Below are 18,078 nucleotides of genomic sequence, written 5' to 3'. Positions count from 1 at the left end.
GGCAACGCTCTCAATTGACTGCCAATCAAGTCGTTAACTAACTCTAACTCGTTGTTCTATTTTCATTAGAATGTGTGCCAATTTTCAACAACTCACCAATAAGTTCCACTTTGATACCCTGATGCTCCAGTTTGCTGCCGGGTTTTTTCAACGTTATGTTAACCTTTCCACTAACCGTTTCACCGTCATAATACAGCAAATATTTCTCCTTTTTGCCGTCCTCAGTTTTTATGTCGGCGTATTGGCGGTTTTCCGCCCCATCAAATACGATGTCAATGTCCGCCGACTGGCCAAAGCGTAGGAAGTTCTGCAACGAACGGAAGAATATACGTTTTGGTGCACATAAAATTCATTGCGTAGTTTAGACCGACTATTAGTACTAACCACGCCTATGAAAAATTTAATCTCGATACATGACATGTAGAAAAAAAAGATGACAAAAAATTCAATTAAAAAGTGTTCTGTATGTCTATGCATCTTCAACCCAGCAATTTCATTTATTTATTTTGATTTGACATCTCTTCGACATGATCCGATTTACAACATTCGTATTGGAGTGCCAATCGACCTTACCTTTTTTTTGGAAAAAAACGACCTTAAAATTTCAAAAAGTTACCCCATACCAAATGGTCGGTGTTAAGTCAGAGGGGACCAAGTCGCAATGAAAATGGCGATTTAATTTTTTTTATTATTCCAAATGTCTTAATATTGGGCGGATTGGGCGATCTTGGATAGATATTTGAAAAAAATCGTTTTTTTTCTCTCAGATTTTCGATTTTTTAGGACCGATTCTTTGTATGTACTTAAAACTTAGTGAAAATCGATCTTTTTAGAAAATTTTATAAAATAATTTTTGAGTTAATATTGATCTTATTCTCACCAAAAACCACCTGAAAAATTTCATCATTGGTTTTCAAGGTTTTCAAATTAATGGTCAAGTGGTCACAAGTTATATTCACACCATTCACTAGGTTGACAGTGGAAATTATTGCGAAATTGGATGGATAATATTGGATTTTATAAAGATTTTCACTAAATGCCAGATGTGTGGCACAGTTGGATTTTATGGGATTATTGTCAGTGAACTTCTGGATAAATATCAGTTAAATGCCCTGGAAAATACGGATTTTCAGAAAATCAATATAAACTGTCTTTGAGGTTTGAATAGGAATGTGAATTGTTTATTCCATGTTTAAACCAAAGACAACACCTATACATTAGGTGTACCGGTAAGTTTTCTCGGTTTTACAACAGATGGCGTAACTTGATTATTATTATAGTGAATCAAATTTCGAGACATTCGTTTGAAAGCTACAGTCATGAGCGTCTTTTTCAGTATATGTCAAAAAGTTGAAGCGTAAACAACATAGTTTTTGCCACTTCGAATGTAGAATTTCGTAGTAAAGCTGCGGAAAGTCATCGCATTTTAGTGGAAGGTTATGGTGACCATGCTTCAACTGAGCGTACGTGTCAGACGTGGTTTGCACGGTTTAAAAGTGGAAATTTGAACTTGGAAGACGAGAACGTTCCAGATCGCCAAAAAAGTTTGAAGATGAAGAATTGGAGGCTTTACTCGATCAAGATCCGTCACAAACGCAACGAGAACTTGCAGATACACTTTGAGTAGCTCAGCAAACCATATCCGATCGTTGAAAAGCAATGAGAATGATCCGAAAGATAGTACATTGGGTGCCTTATGAATTGAAGCCACGAGACGTCGAACGTCGTTTTTCACGTGCGAACAACTGCTCCAACGGCATGAGAAAAATGTTTTTCTGCATCGAGTCGTTGCTGGCTATGAAAAGTGGGTCCAATGAAACCATTACGTGGGACCTCTACCGACGACAATTGATGCGTTTGAGCCGTGCACTGAAGGAAAAACGACCACAATACGAGCAAAGACACGATAAAGTTATTTTGCTCGACTTATAATGCTCGGCCGCATGTCGCGAAACCGGTCAAAACATAATTGGAAACGCTGAAATGGGAGGTCCTATCCCACCCGCCGTATTTTCCAGACATTACTCCGTTCGATTACTACCTTTTGCGATCGATGCAACATGGCCTTATAGACCAGCACTTCTCCAATTTTGATGAAGTCAAAAATTGGATTGATTCGTGGTTAGCCGACAAACCGGCCGATTGCTTCCGCAAAGGAATCCGTATATTGCCAGAAAGATGAGAAAAAGTTGTGACTAGCGATGGGCAATACTTTGAATATTAAATTTGTAATAATTTTTGCAGAGTAAAGCATTAATTTTTGGAAGAAAAACAAAAAAACTTACCGGTACTCCCATTAGAATAAGTAAATAAATTTAAAAAAAAAATCGATTTTTCAAAGATCGATTCGTTGGTACCGATTTAAAACAGTGAATCGATCCCTACGCCGTTTGGAAAATCGATCCGTCAAGACCGATCTTTTTCTAAAGATCGCTCAATCCTAGTCCACATACCAAGTAGACAGAAAAGAACGATTTTAGGAACCCACCTCCCCCTCCGTGATCAACCTGATCATTATTTAGGAGTCACCATAACATAATCCATGGAGCCGGACACAGTTCGTCTAAGCATTGACGAACATCTGTTTTACCTAGTCAACACAATGAACCTGCAGTACCATCGTTTTTGATGGTTTCATCTACCGATCATCTTCCTGTACAACTCCGTAAATTTTTGAGAAATAAAAGCGTTTTAGAAAAGAAAAAAAAGCATTTCAATGAAGAATTTCACTGAGCACTCCTCGAGCAATTTCATTCAATTTGTTGTTCATCTCCGAATGTGATCTTGAAAGGTAGCGATTATGCGGCGTTTACAGAGCGGAAACTGGATTGAACCCCGCATCTCACAAAATAATGTCGTACATTTTTATCATGAACTAGCTGACCCGGCGAACTTCGTTCCGCCCAAAATATTTTTTTATATGAATACTTTCAAATATTCACGTTTTCTTACTAAGCGAACGTTCGCGGGTCCAATCGCAGAACTCTTCATTGATTAAATAAATTTCTGAGTGCTTCTACCAAATTCGTCATTATAATATAAAATTATTTCACTCGCAAAAACATATTTTTCCTTTGCATGGATTACATATTTGATACAGAGAATATTACAAAATGTATACAGTTCAAATCAGGCAATTCCTTCCTCGAGTTTTGCGCTTACCAACACATTTGGCCTTCCATTTTTATTTATATAGATATAGGAATGCGATATTTCGACTGAAAATCCATTTCCACTTTCGAACAAATATCAATTTCGTTAGCTCAAACATCGAATGGACTAACAACGCTTCTTGCGATGTAATTGTAGAACACATGGGAGTTAAATTTTTCGAATTTTTCAACATTCCTTCAGAGTTTTCCGAAGATTTTACGGTTTTTCTCTCCGCTATATTGATCTACGGAAAGAGAGTAATACAACAAAATAAAGACGGCTCAAATCGAACCATTCCTTCCTCGGGCTTTGCGCTTCTGGCCTTCCATTTTTATTTATATAGATGAATGAATGATCCTCAGCAACGAACGGAATTAAATTACATGCCCAACGATACTTTCAGAATACAAATTTCAGTGGAAAAGTTCAACGATATGAAGAAAAAAGAAATGGATGTTCGATCATGCAAGAATTAGGCAATTCGACCCTTTCGTTGATAAATACGAGGGAATCAGACTGAGCGAAATGTTCATGAATCTTCCAGGTATTCGACACCCTTATTCTGGCTCGGTCAAAAAGGTAAATAAAAAGGCTGACCAAATAATTCAGGAATAAAAAACGGAAACGTAAACCCAAAAAAATAACAAAAATACATAATATTTTATTCCATTTTATTATGTAAATAGAACCGGGAAAAAAATCTATCAAACATTCTTAGATGACCTTCTTTGTTCTCTGAAACGAAGGTATATTTAGATGCTGAAGAGATTTTGCGAAGGAAATTTTGTGTTTTTGTTTTTTTTTTGTAATTTTATCATCAAATTTGTCACATTTTAGATCAAAGTTCTGTTTGACAATTATCATAGCGTCGTGACTGTTCTTTTGTCTGTTGTGTTTGAACTCACGCGATTCTGCTTTTTACGAATTCCTCACATTCTAGAAACGTTTGTTTCTTTTTTGAAAATATTTGCACGATTTGCAAATGGTACGGTTTATTTGTTTCGCCTCTTAATCTTTTCATTATTAATCCTGTACCGTATATCAACAGGATTTTGTTTTACTAATGTAACTTTGAATTCTTAATATAATACTGTTATGTTTCTTCTAGACTAGCTTTCTACTTTTTTATGTTTTAAGTTTTAAGAAATTCAGCCTCCAGTTTTTCATCTGAATCAACTAGCCCTACGTCAAGACCACGTCCTTCAGTAAGTGTGCCATATCAGGGAATATGTCACTTTTTTGAAATAGTTTTAAGGTTAATAACGATTTTTGTTGCCAACGGATGTTGATTATTTGCATATCCAGTGGTGTCTCGTGAGTAAATTGACTAGTTGTGCACCTACACGGTGAGCGAGAGAAACCCAAAATTTGATAAATTTCTGTTCAACATTCCAAAGAAAGGGATTAATTAGTGCTCGAATATTGTGGATTGATTGAACTATCTCGTGTTTCCTCATATTTCAAACATTTCTGAGTCTAATGCTTATTTTGAGCTATTTTTCATAATCGTGCGTAGTAGATTGTATATAAATTCAATGTTAAATTGCATAAGTTTAGATGTGTAATGGAGTGCGATAGAATATTTATTAAACATAATATTAGAGTCTTGATTGCAGAGTCAAATCATGTTTTTAATTAAATTTCTTCTGGTGATACGGTAATGAAATTTAAATCGCAAATCGGTCGCAACAAGGTTTTCCAAAAAATTGCTCTGATGTTGAAGCTCAAGAAGGGATTTGTTCTCAATAGCCACAATCATAAGCTTTTTCAGTCGCTCCTCTCCCATCGTTGATCCTAAGTATTTTTTCAGTCTACGAAGAATCAAAAAACTTTGTTCGACCGATGCTGTGGTTAGAGGAAGCGTTAGTATTAGCTTTGCGAATAAAACAATTCCTGGAAAAATATCGTCAAGATTGCTACCGATCAGTGTTTTTATAATCTCCGGTATTTTCATTTCGACAAATTCTGGCTTCGGATAGAACACTCGCAGTTCATTTCCTAATTTCACTGTCAAAATTAGAGTTCTCGTTTTTGTAATGTATGGTACCGAATGTCGGTAAATGAGAAATTTGAAGCGATTGAAGAAAATTGTATTAAAATCCAGCATGTATCCTTGCAGGCCTGGTGCGAGTGAAATCGTATCACCGCCCCAATTTGTGTCACCTCGATACCTTCCTTCCAGACAAGTAAAAATTTCTTTATTATATGTTTCAACTATGTTGATCATCCTAGAGTTGTAGGTCCACTTGACTTTGCACAAGTTCGGGATATTCTGCTGCATAAATTTCTTCAACTCGTAATCGCACTTTGGGCTTTGGATGAAGAATGATGCCAACGAAGAGAGGGAAGAAAAACATTTCCTTGTTTTTGAATTAACGGGTGTTAAATAAAAAATGAGAATTTTTTCAATACCTTTCAGTAACTCAAATAAAGAGCGTAAAATTTTCTTTCTCCAAGAAAATTGCTCTTTGGGCTCCCTAGAACCAGTAGGCGTGTTTGGTTTTGCTAGTTTGATTTTAGTCAAAGCAAAGATGGCGTCGAAACAGCACGTGCTCCTCGAACGCATTGTACGGTTCTACGAAACGCATTTCCAGCAAGGAAAAAAGATCACGGTGGCACATTTTAAGGAAGAAAATGTACCTGTCAGTACGGTATGTCGTATCCTGGGTTCCCTGAACGTAGAGCGGAAGGTCGGAAGTGGTCGTCCGGTGACGATAATGACGAAGCAGAGGAAGACATCGTTAAAGAAGCTGTTTGACAACAAGGACGCAACCAGCCTATTTGACGGACCCTCAAGATGGAAGGAATCGTCTACAGGAAGAAGACGAGGTCGACGGAGTACACAGAGGAGCAGATTGAGACGGAAATGATAATTACTACTCCAGCGACAAGTTATCCACACCGCCTGAAGTGAAATACAAGTTCAAGCACAAGTTTGAAAGAAAGGTTATGTTGTACATCGCCATTTCCGACCGGGGCATTTCAAAGCCTTGGTTTAAGCCGAGCAGTCTGGCAATCAACCAACAAATCAATCGAGAAGAGTGCCTCGATAAAATCCTGCTGCAGTTCCTGAACGAGCATCACAATTTCTTTGGCTCACTCAGTGCCCTAGTGTATAAAAACAAGGACACGAAGCAACTGACTACAAGAATCCGGAATTGTATCCGGAAAATGGACGTAAGTGCCGTACAACGTTCTTGTGAGAGCATCGCGACAAAGTTACGTCGAACAGCAGACCACGGCCCTTACTCAAACATTCACTGACATTTTTTTGAAGAAAATACATTATGTTATTAATAAAAAAATACTGAAATCGATGAAAAAACAAATATTTTTTTTATATGTGATTGAAAAAATTCTCATTTTTTATTTAACACCCGTTATTCGTGCAAGAGTGCAGAAAATAATATTGAGAACACGCGCCTTACAATAAATATAATTAGCGTTTGGAAACGACTTCTTTGCAATCTCCTGGATTACTCCTTTATCTCGAGCTCCATCATATGTTTGCACAGCCAGTTTAGCTAGTGATACGCCAAATTTATGCAGTAAACTAAACTCACTCTGAATTTATTCTGATGTATACTGTATTTATGAAGAGGGAAAACGACATATCTTTCGTTGCCAAAAAGTAATTTTTGTGCACTCACCGATGTGCACTGACTGGGGAGAGCATAGAATAAATGGTACAAAATAGAAATCAATATACGTAATTCTGCACAGTGCGTGAACTGGGAGAGCCGTTTGTTTTTCATACTTTCCATACGTTTCTTTCTGAGGTCTAGTCTGTGCATAGTAGGAGCGTTTCACTTTTTAAATATTAGGTTGTGCAGTGCACGAGGTGCACATATGGACGAGACGCATATCAATAGAATTGGAAATTCACTGAGAATTGTTTGATTTCTTATACATGACGATTCCTTAATCCATAAATGGTTTAAATTAACAAAAATTGGAAGATATATTTTTCCCTATTTTGGTCGGGGCTCAACGTGTTAATACAGGGTCTTTTAGATCTGAGAGACCCTGTAAAACGAATTCCGTTTAAAATGTTGGACATTTTCAGACAGGGTGTCGACTCAAAACCCGAAAAAAATCCCTGATAGTCCCTGATTTTCCAGTAATTTTTCCATTCCAGATGTAGACTAGTAATTAAATTCTCTTTACTTTAGTACTTTAGCTATAGTTCCTAAAATATTTCGTTAGCTTAAACAATGAAATTTAAGAACATCTGTCGATATCTTCCTATAATTTGTGATTGTGATGTGATTTTAATTGAGCTGCACGACAACTGAGAAGTGTCGTTAAAGATTAAAAAATGGATTCTCTAATACAATTCAAAGTTATCTTGAAGGACCCTTAAACATTAGTACAGAATGAGTCATTTTTACTTTGATTCGGATTAATGTCACGAAATGGTTACGATTTTAACGAAATGCTTTTTCTCTTTAGGCTCCCTTATGTGCGTTTTCCAAAATTTTCTTCGTTTCACCTCTAGAGATTTCGCTTCTGCATCCCGTAGCCGGTTTCATTAACATACTCATTAATTAACTCATTTAACGCAAAAGCTTCTGTCTTCCGACTTTCCATGTCTTCATGATAAAGAGAAAGGGAATTTTGAACCTCGTTGAATTGACTAGCTCAACATTTTTATTGATGCTATCCTTTCAAAGTGAAGCATACCATCGTAAACTTGTCGCATAGTGTAACCGTTTCCTCACAAATGTTTTCTAAAAACATTCGGTATTAATGGAAAAGACCTCTCAACGTTGGGGTTTCCACACGAGAAACAGAAGACCATTTTTGGTTAAAAAGCCCCGTAAACCTATCGTTTCCAAAAATGCTCCAGTCGTTCATTTTTGGGATCATAGTTAGCAAACTTGTTGCTTTTACTGCTTTCAATATTGTTTTAGTGCTAAGTCTGCTGGAGATCACCTGATACGTCCAAAATCCGTCAAATATCAAAAAGGTCAATGGGGCCAATGGTCAAAAGTTTCTCGAATCGTTTTCCAGCTATTTTGTTTAATCGAAATTAATGACGGTAAGATCAAGGATATATCAATACTTCACAAGCTTTAAAACCAGTGATGATTTGCATCCCAGACGAAATTTAAAGACTTCAAGAATTTTGGCGAGTTTTTGAATCCATCAATCTATTGATGAACCGAGTGAAATATGCAGTTCGAAGCTACCCAAATCCAAGAGTTTTCTCTCCATTTTAAAAGTCCAGTTACAACTCGCGTAATATGGCCAATTCACATTGGCAACATCTATCGACACAAGAAGAAGTTTGTTCGAATATATAGTTCTCAGACATTTTTTAAAAGCTGCAAGTTAAAAGCTGCTTGAGAACATTCCAAGAACAATGACGTCGTGTAACGATTCACCACCTCCATTTCATCTTCATCCCAAAATCTGACATTCAGATCCATCTGCAGCCTCTTTGTAGTCTTTCAAAGACTGCCCAAAACCAACGGCAAAGTACAGTTTACGAAGTTTCATCGTGCTCAGATTTAGAATTCGGAACAAAGCCAAATATTAGCATAAAGCTCATTTTATCACGCCCTAGCTAGACCTTCTCAGCTTTTGGTTTCATCAAAATTTTCTAATAACTACAATAATCAGAATTCTTATTGATCGAATTTTATTTTTTCCACATTGGTTACAAAATTCCCTGTTATTCCCTGATTTTCAAGGATTTTCAAGGTAGTCGACACCCCGTCAGATAACACCCGCTATCATATTTATAGGTACCAAGAATCATTCAGCACATAACAAAATCATGTTCGACCATAACACCCACCCTTCTCCATCTTTAAAACATCTTTAAACACACCCCCTCCCCACTGAATGGTGCCTACACACTCTAGTAATGATGCTTCTCCCGCTGGTGATGATGAAGCATTTATTTTTGTTACAAGTTATCTTAGAAATTCAATTCAATAAGTGCGCACTTAAGCCCCCACAATGGTTAAACGCGGTGACCTAGCCCGATTATTCCACGGATAATTAAAGTTCTACTGTACCTTGGGTTCATTTGGATTGGCAGAATTGTTTCAAAAAGCCTTTGGTTACTGCATGATCACGTCCATTTAATTCCTGAGTTAATGTTATTTTGTAGAGATGGAACTTTGAATCGAAGCGAAGCAACAATATATTTGCGTACAGACCGTCTCGGTGACTGCTTTATTGAAACTCTCAGGTGGCTCGCACACCGGAGCAATAAGCAACTAGCAAGTTGCAATACGCAATATGCAACAGGCAACATATTTTGTTATGCTTCGTATACCAAAGCAATAAAAACGCCTGACATTGACACCTGCCTAATGAACGAAATTTGCCAAATTATGGTCGGTAAGTCGATAAAAGTCGATAAGTTTTTGTTGATCTCGCACACCGACACAATACGATATCGCTATCGCCTTTGCAGAGCAACACACATCGCTAGCAACACGACGTGTCGGTTGAAGAGCAACTTATCGCCCATAATATGACAAGTTTGGTACATTAAGCAGATTGTTTGCATAATGTCAGGCGTTTTTGTTGCCCTGGTATGCGAAGAACAATAAAATATGTTGCCTGTTGCATGTTGCGTATTGCAGCTTTCTAGTTGCTTATTGCCCGGAGTGTGCGAACTGCGTTACTCGTTTCACATTTTCAATTTCTGTGCCGTCCCTTTTTGCCCATTAGTATTTTACTTCCTGTGGCAGTCACAGGGTTAACCACGTTCGAATTACCTTAAATATAGGGAACAAATTCTGAGCGGGGAATGTCAAAACGTCGACTGAAGCCTCTTTGTCTTCAATCACTGACCGATTGTTTTCATAGAAGCCCCGATGTTCACCCGACCAAACTATTATAGTTATTGAATATGGGATCACATGACAAACAGCAGCCGGAGCCATGCCTCCAGCCGAAGTGATAAACAAGCGAAACGATAAAATAATTCCGTTGTCATGCGTCAACAATGCGAATCTTTTTACACAAGCCTCGGTATTTTTGAGAACCCTTTTTCGCCTCACTAGTCAAAAATACTTCTTTCTTTTGACGTAGGACTACGTGTTTCATTTCTATACCGGGGTGTAAAATCAAAGTTTCGAAAACGAAAGCGTTACGCTGGAGACCGAGATTTTGAGCGTAAATAACTCCTAAACAACTGAACGAAATGGTATGATAAACACTTCATTCGAAAGATAAAATGTCTACGCGTTATATACTTGTTACTTTTTGGTACAAAAACTTGTTTCTTCTTCTTCTTCAATGGCACTAACGTTCCTAGAGGAGCTTCGCCGTCTCAACGTAGTATTACTTGCGTCATTTTTATTAGTACTTAGTTGAGATTTCTATGCCAAATAACACGCCTTGAATGCATTCTGAGTGGCAAGCTCTAGAATACGCGTGACCACAGTGCAAGACGGAGGCAATTTCTTTGACGAAAAATTCCGACCAGAACGGGAATCGAACCCGAACACCCAGCATGTTAGTTGTGACGCTAACCACTCGGCCACGGGAGCACGACAAAAGCTTGTTTCAGTAGCCTTAAAATTGTTTTCAAAACATGCTATTGAAATCACCAATCGGTATATAAGGGAGCGCCGCTCGGAAATCCACTCAGTTATAATTGAACAGCGATTGAGGTACCATCGCAGGATTGAATGGATGTTTCCCTAACACAGACTTCAAAACCATGGAGCCAGGGGAAATCGGCATTGCAAAATATATGCAAGCTGCTGGTACTTTTGTACTCGTTTGCGCTTTTGCAAATTGGAATGTTTTCCTAACACAGACCTCAAAACCATGGAGCCATATGAAATCGGCATTGCAAAATAGATATAAGCAGCGGGTACTTTTGTACTTGTTTGCGTTTCTGCAAATCGGAATGTTCCCCTAACACAGACATCTAAACCATGAAGCCAAGGGAAATTGGCATTGCAAAATAGATACAAATAGCGGGTAATTTTGTACTCGTTTGCGTTTTTGCAAATCGCAATGTTTCCCCAACACAGATTCCGAAACCAATAAGTTGGGAAGATCGGCATTCCAAATCTCGGCAGTACTTTTTATACTCCCATGCATTTTTACACTCTGGAATGCGTTTTGCTAACACGGTCTACAAAAGCGGGTACAAATGCAATGCTTCAGCTTGGTTATTCAAGACTGCATGTCCCTTCATGTCGCCAGCTCACTGAACTTCTACGCATACCGTTTGATGATTAGGCAAAATGTTGATAACTATTTGCTGCGATAACCACTGCCATATTGAATGAATTGACCTAAATTTGGATTTGTTAGCAATTGAAGTCGTAAATTGTTTCATTCATTCACTAGTTTAATCAATAGCTTTGCGCGGCGGCGATATCGTACCCAATGAGGAACATTCGAAGTGCCATTATTGCTATTTGAAAAAAAACGAATAATTACTAAGCCAACGACAGTCCTACGTCGACCTTGCGGTTATATCATAGGTATAACCCATCCATAGTTATTTTTATGTTGAAGAGTTGTAATAAAATCATCCAAATTAACAGCAATTTTAGCGGCAGATAGGGTTGATAGGTGCAATATGACCAGGCGGGGCGAAATGGCCAAATGGCCAAAAGCTGAGTGAGATTCGTTCCAATAACTTTATAAAACAATTGAATTCGAATACGGTTTTCACGGAGATACTTAATAAGAATATTTCTAACACAATTGTTTAAAAATTAGTTTAAACAATTGTGTTAGAAATATTCTTATTAAGTATCTCCGTGAAAACCGTATTCGAATTCAATTGTTTTATAAAGTTATTGGAACGAATCTCACACTGACTGATTATGACGAAAACCATATATGAAAAGCAGTCAACGAAATAAGCTCTTTACGCTTCATACTGAAATTTATGAGTCTGCTCTTTATATCAATTCGTACTGGTATTATTTCTGAACATTTCCACTGATTTATTGTACTGCTTTGTCGTTTCATGTAAAAGATCAGTTCATTTTTATTGAGCGTAAGTGTACTGGGCGGAATGGCCATACCTGCTTGGGGCAATAAGACCATGTATTTTTTCAACATAACCTGTAAATACAGCTGTCAACATTTGTAAACATAGTTGAAAATAGCTAGATATGGAATCATGGTGCGGAATTATACCAGAACATCCGACCGTAAAAAGTGGTCACAGAACGGCTTGAACGCGGCAATCGAAGCGATGAAGAGTGTTACGTCAGGGGATATATGGGAAAGTTGGATCTGATAAAATGTTCTTTACTGACGGTTCATACATAAACGGGTCCACTGGCTTCGGCATCTTCAATGAAAATTCCAGTGCCTCTTTCAAACTCAAAGATCCTTGTTCCGTGTATGTCGCAGAAATGAGTGCGATATACTATGCTCTAGGGATCATTGAAACACTGCCCATCGACCATTATTTTATTTTTTCAGACAGTCTCAGCTCAATAGAGGCAATCCGCTCAATGAAAGTTGATAAACGCTCATCTTATTTCCTAACAAGAATAAGACATCTATTGAGTGTTTTGGTCGAAAAATTATTCAAGATTACCTTAGCATGGGTTCCCTCTCATTGCTCGATTCCGGGGAATGAGAAAGCGGACTCGCTAGCTAAGATGGGAACACTTTTTGAAAGGCAAATTGCCTATAATGTATCTTTTCACATTCCTCGTCAGGACACACTCGTTAGTTGGCAGCGCATGTGGAGTGAAGATGAGTTCGGTCGTTGGTTACACACGATTATCCCTAAGGTTTCGACGAGTGCTTGGTTTAAGGGATTGAATGTAGGTCGTGATTTCATTCGCGTGATATCTCGGCTCATGTCCAATCACTACAACCTAAACGCGCATCTCTATCGCATTGGGCTCGCAGCAAACAATCTTTGTGATTGTGGCGATGGCTACCACGACATCGAGCATGTTGTCTGGTCGTGTATCCGGTTCCATGCTGCTCGCTCTCAGCTCTCTAGAGCACTGAGAGCACAAGGCAGACAATCGGATATCCCCGTCCGGGATATCTTATGGCGGGTTTACATTAGGGAGATCTATAGCTATAGATGGATTTATTCACGTGAAAATAGGTGTAAACGGGTGAGAATAAATATGATACACTTATTCGAGGTATATATAACTTGAATAAATTCAGCATATGTAAACGCTTGTGAATTTCTCACTGGTGAGAAATCACTAAAGTTGGATGCAGTTCTACTTTAGGTGAATAAATTCACCGAAAATATGAATATATTCATTATAGAAGTTCACGCTAGTGTAAACGGTTGATGCGATTTCTATAAATCTCATCATATTTCTTCACATGAATATATCCCTAGTCTAAACCCACCCTTAGGTAGCCGTGATCCTGATCTTCTGCTTCATCTATACCTGTTCCTCAGAAACGCCGACGTCAACGTTTAATGATGTTTCCTTCGTTGTGTCCCTGTTTCCTTCGTTGTGTCCCTGTTTCCTTCGTTGTGGCCCTGTTTCATATCCCTCCTATCCGATCTATAAACTTTTACTTAGTCGCGGCAATACATACACACACTCTTTACAGATACACGGGCCAAAGGTTGTGCAGTCCACTGATGTTTCAACAAGAGCCAAAGGTTGTACCGCTCATGACAACTCTACACGAGCTGATGATTGCGCCGGCTAGTGACCAATCAAAAAGTCAGCTGCATCCCAATAGGAAGTATCCCGTGTCGGGCACACGTACAGAGCATTGGAGACAGCAACATCCCAATTACGAGAACACTTGTAATACTAACCTCGAGCCGACCGCGAGTAATCGGTTACATATTACTAACATAGATAATAAGAAAAACTGACAAAATATTGAACTCCGGCCCCGTCAGGCTAACGCCATATGAGCCTTGACAAAAATATATATTTTGGAAAAAAAAAAGGATTCTACGGTGTTACGACAAGAGAAATCCGGAAGCTGGCGTATGATTCGGTCGAAAGAAATGATATTCCTCACACTTCCAATAGCCAAAAGCAATTAGCCGGAATAGATTGGTTGGCTGGCTTTCGAAAGCACCACCCACGACTCTCATTTCGGACATCAGAAGCAACCTCCGCCGCCAGGGCACAAGAATTCAATCGCATTGCAGTCGGGAAATTATACGATTTACTGGAGGACGTACAACAGAAATACAACATTCCAACATTAAGACAATTCAACGTCGATGAGAATTCAGTGATTCCAATAACTATCTCTTATCAATAGGAGAAGCAAGTAAACTAAAAATTATTATCTTCATTCAACAGGTACAGACCAGAAATTCCAAAATTCTAACAATGCGGGGGAAAAGGGCAGTAAAGCGTTATAACTTCAGCTGAGCGCTGAGTGCTCAACACGGAATAACGATTATAGAATGTTCCACCGGACTCCCTTGGTTGCTACTGTCGGCACAATTCAGTTCCTCTACGGGCGGCGATGGATGGATCCAACACTATCGATGCCACTAGTGGGTACATAACGGCACAGATATTCTCTGTTCCTGCTTTGAGTAACGAAAAATTGCAGTCCAATCACTTTGATCACATTGTTATATTATGTACATTCTAACTGATTGAACCCAATGAAATATACGTGATAGTTGCAAAATAGAATAAACTTAACCTTTATGAACTTGTTACGTTATTTCCTAGCGAAAACATGCTCAAAAGATTGAATCAACTAACAAGGTCATATTGCCTCGCATGGTGAACTATTTTGCCCCGTAGTACTTTCGATCGACGGAAATGGAACGCATTTTTAAAAGTGTAAATTTTCCACATAAATCTTTTTTAAAGTATATTCATACAATTTACATCGATCAATAATGTTTCAAATCGCGAGGTTTTAACATGTAGCATAATTTACAAACGTTTCTACGTGTTTTAGGACGTTTCGTTCTTAGGGGGACCATATTGCCCCTATCTACCCTACATAATTTCTTTCGCCAAGATCAATGAATGTTCGAGGGATCACTAATCGTTGTAGAAGAAGACAATATTACAAATATTTTTTCTTAATACTCAAAATACGGTACAAATTGATAAGAAAGGGACAATCGAAAATGGTAAAAAACGGTACTGTCCCGTTCGAAGCGGTACTATAATTGAACAAAACTCGAGTCACGAAAACGTTTGCTCCTTTTATAGGGAAAACATTTGACAGCTTGGAAAATAGAGATTAGCAAGAAAGTTTTTTTTCCAATCTAAATGCACTTGAAAATTAAATTTGATTGACTCCGCATGACTTAATGTATATAGCAAGTAAACGAAAGTCAAACATTTGTATTTCTTCTGTAAGAGCATTGTACCACTGCGACCATTAGTTTGATCTATTATAGTGAACATTTGTATTTTAATTTTGAATGTATGAAACAAACGACGTCCTTATCAAATAAGAATAATCCTGTAATAATGTTATACATTATACCCAATAAATATTCTACACCACTAAAATTAATTTATACAATTCATTGAACAGTAACCTAAACCTGCATGAGTTCAATAATTATTGACCTGTTAGCATCTTGACAAATTTGTGGATGAAACGAATGAACTTTCTTATCTAGAGATCAGAGCATAAAGCGGCTAACTTAGCTAGAAAACTTAAAATGTTAAAATAAAACAGCTAAATTCAAGGTTCTAAAGGCTCTGTATGAGACCACTGTTGTCGGACTTTGAAACGCTATAGTACTGATGACAACTCTCTGATTAGACAACGACAACCCATTTCCACAGCAATTAGCCAATCCTATTGGCTCTACATCTAAAGTCAACAAATAACAAATGACTACTGCTAAAATTGAGCCCCACAATAGATTGGGGAGAAATGGGACAGCTCCCACATCAAAACAAAATGAGTTTTATTAAAATTATACAATTTCGAAGTTTTGTTTCTAAATTAACTTATTTCAAAACATGAACAAAATATTCATAAAGAATAGTCAATATTTTAACAACTTTCTTATACAAGAAACAATAACAACTCAATAAGCAGAGCATCTTGGAAGTTCTCAGATCTCACTGAGGAAGTCCACAGTGTTTAGTCCAATTTATACGTATAGCTATAGTGTATGTAGTCTTACAAAAATGAAAATTTTGGCAAATACAAATGACACGGTCACTCTAATAATTAGTTCTCATTCAATACATTCAATATATACAATAAAAATCCACCGAAATACATATTTACGTTCCCTGGGCTGTCGACATTTACTGCAACCATTCATGAATAACATACCATTTTCGCGTCCGTTCACCACTAATCCAATTGATCGGCCCAATTTTCCGCTGTGTCTCGCGCTCCTCCAGTATTCCCAGTTGCGATATTCACGATTCAATTCAGCAGGAACAGGCGGCAGCAATGATTCCAAAACAAAAATTAAAAGCTTCCTCTAGCGGCGTTCGACTATTATTGTGTAATTTCTCGCTAATCGCCACTGACTACTATCTGTCCGTCCGTCGATAGTGAGGACGTCTGCTCTCAGAAGCTGCGAAGCAAGACGGCGACAGGGCGGGTTGTAAGCTGGAGCGGCGGCGGAGCGAATGAAAGGGGTACTATTTTATCGGCCGCATATGGGAGGAAATCGTATTCACTATTTTATATAATTCCACTTTTGAGCTGGACAACCATGCAGAAGGCTTGATTCTGTTGAACACTGAATTATACTATGAACTTGTCGGTAAAATTGATTATGTACACAGAAATAGTGACGAACAACCACTTTTCCCGTTTGATATTCCAATGATGAATCGTCACTTGCCGAAAGCCATCAGTGCATACAATCTAGTTCAAATCGAACAACTTCACTCAATGAACATTTTCGGTAATCGCCTGATAGTTCTGGTTGTTATATGACGGCTGCAACAATAGGAATTCCCCGCGAAGCAAAACATGCAAAATTTATTGTGATATCAACGGAAACAGCACAGAATAATCGTTTATTGATAAGCGAAAATTCCGTCACGGAGTTCCTCGCACTATTCTTGCACTTTGGTCGTCATTCGTTCTCTTGCTCGAGTTCGTCAAGCCAGCAGCTGTCAAAAACTGAACGAAGATGTTGTGTAATGAAATTGTCATCGGTTTCGAACAAATATTGCACTCAGGAGAATAACTAAAAATATTACCGTCAGTCATTTTTTACTGTTATAAATTTTTATACAATACCCATTTTTAAACAGCTCCTCCACATTAACGGCGTTCAATTGTGACACAGAAATGGAGGCCACGCCACGCATTGTGAAACATCCCTGACGATGCATTTTACCTTGTAGAATATAATTGAAGCGCGAATGATCTACGGTTGATTGAATTCAATGCTTTGATTGACGATTATGTTGAGTTAGTTGACCAAAACTCCCTCATGACGATTTTGTCTCTTATGACTATTTCATGGTTTAATGTTTTTCATGACATTAGGATTTACTGTCCGCTGTATAAAATGAAGCATTATTCCATTATATACGGTGGATTTATCATGCGTTCTTGGTTGATAAAGCGTTAGTGATTTAGAAATACAATAATAAAATGAATGCCACGTAGAGTTTTGATCTATTAAAGATTTGAACTAGAGATAGGCAAACCGTTCATGAACTGTTCAAAAGAACTAGTTCACCGAAAAGAGCGAACGAACGGTCGTTCTTTTTTACTGGGTAACAGTTCACATGAACTGCTTACCCAGTTCAGAACGAACTGTGTACGAAGACCGCTGGCTGAACTGTGTATACAGTTCAGTTCAGAACGAACTGTAAGGTGAACGATGAACTGTGTATACAGTTCAAAACGAACAGACCGCTGGCTGAACTGTGCATACAGTTCAGATCGAACTGTGTATGGTGATCGGGGTATAAGAGGAAGTGATAGACGAACGAGTGATAGACGAATGCTGCTACAAGGTAAATAGTCCTCAAATTAACGAATGGACACAAATGAAATAACAAA

At 38.1% G+C, this 18,078-nt stretch overlaps 1 protein-coding gene across 1 annotated transcript in view; it reads right to left on the bottom strand.

The window, feature by feature from the left end:
* LOC129769309 (vacuolar protein sorting-associated protein 26B-like) overlaps positions 1–17,153 on the bottom strand; it is a 28,304-nt gene extending 11,151 nt beyond the window's left edge. The window contains exons 1-2 of the mRNA XM_055771468.1: positions 16,378–17,153; positions 97–307 (exon numbers count right to left, since the gene is read on the bottom strand). Coding sequence (XP_055627443.1) covers positions 97–307; positions 16,378–16,380 — 214 coding nt within the window. The 5' untranslated portion in view covers positions 16,381–17,153. The remainder of the gene's footprint in view (positions 1–96; positions 308–16,377) is intronic.
* Positions 17,154–18,078: the final 925 nt, after the last annotated feature.

The sequence above is a fragment of the Toxorhynchites rutilus genome, chromosome 2 (assembly GCF_029784135.1).
Source record: "Toxorhynchites rutilus septentrionalis strain SRP chromosome 2, ASM2978413v1, whole genome shotgun sequence".
In the NCBI taxonomy this organism is placed as follows: Eukaryota; Metazoa; Arthropoda; class Insecta; order Diptera; family Culicidae; genus Toxorhynchites; species Toxorhynchites rutilus.
The sequence above is the reverse complement of the archived record's forward strand: the minus strand, read 5'-3'. Positions and strand labels throughout refer to the sequence as shown.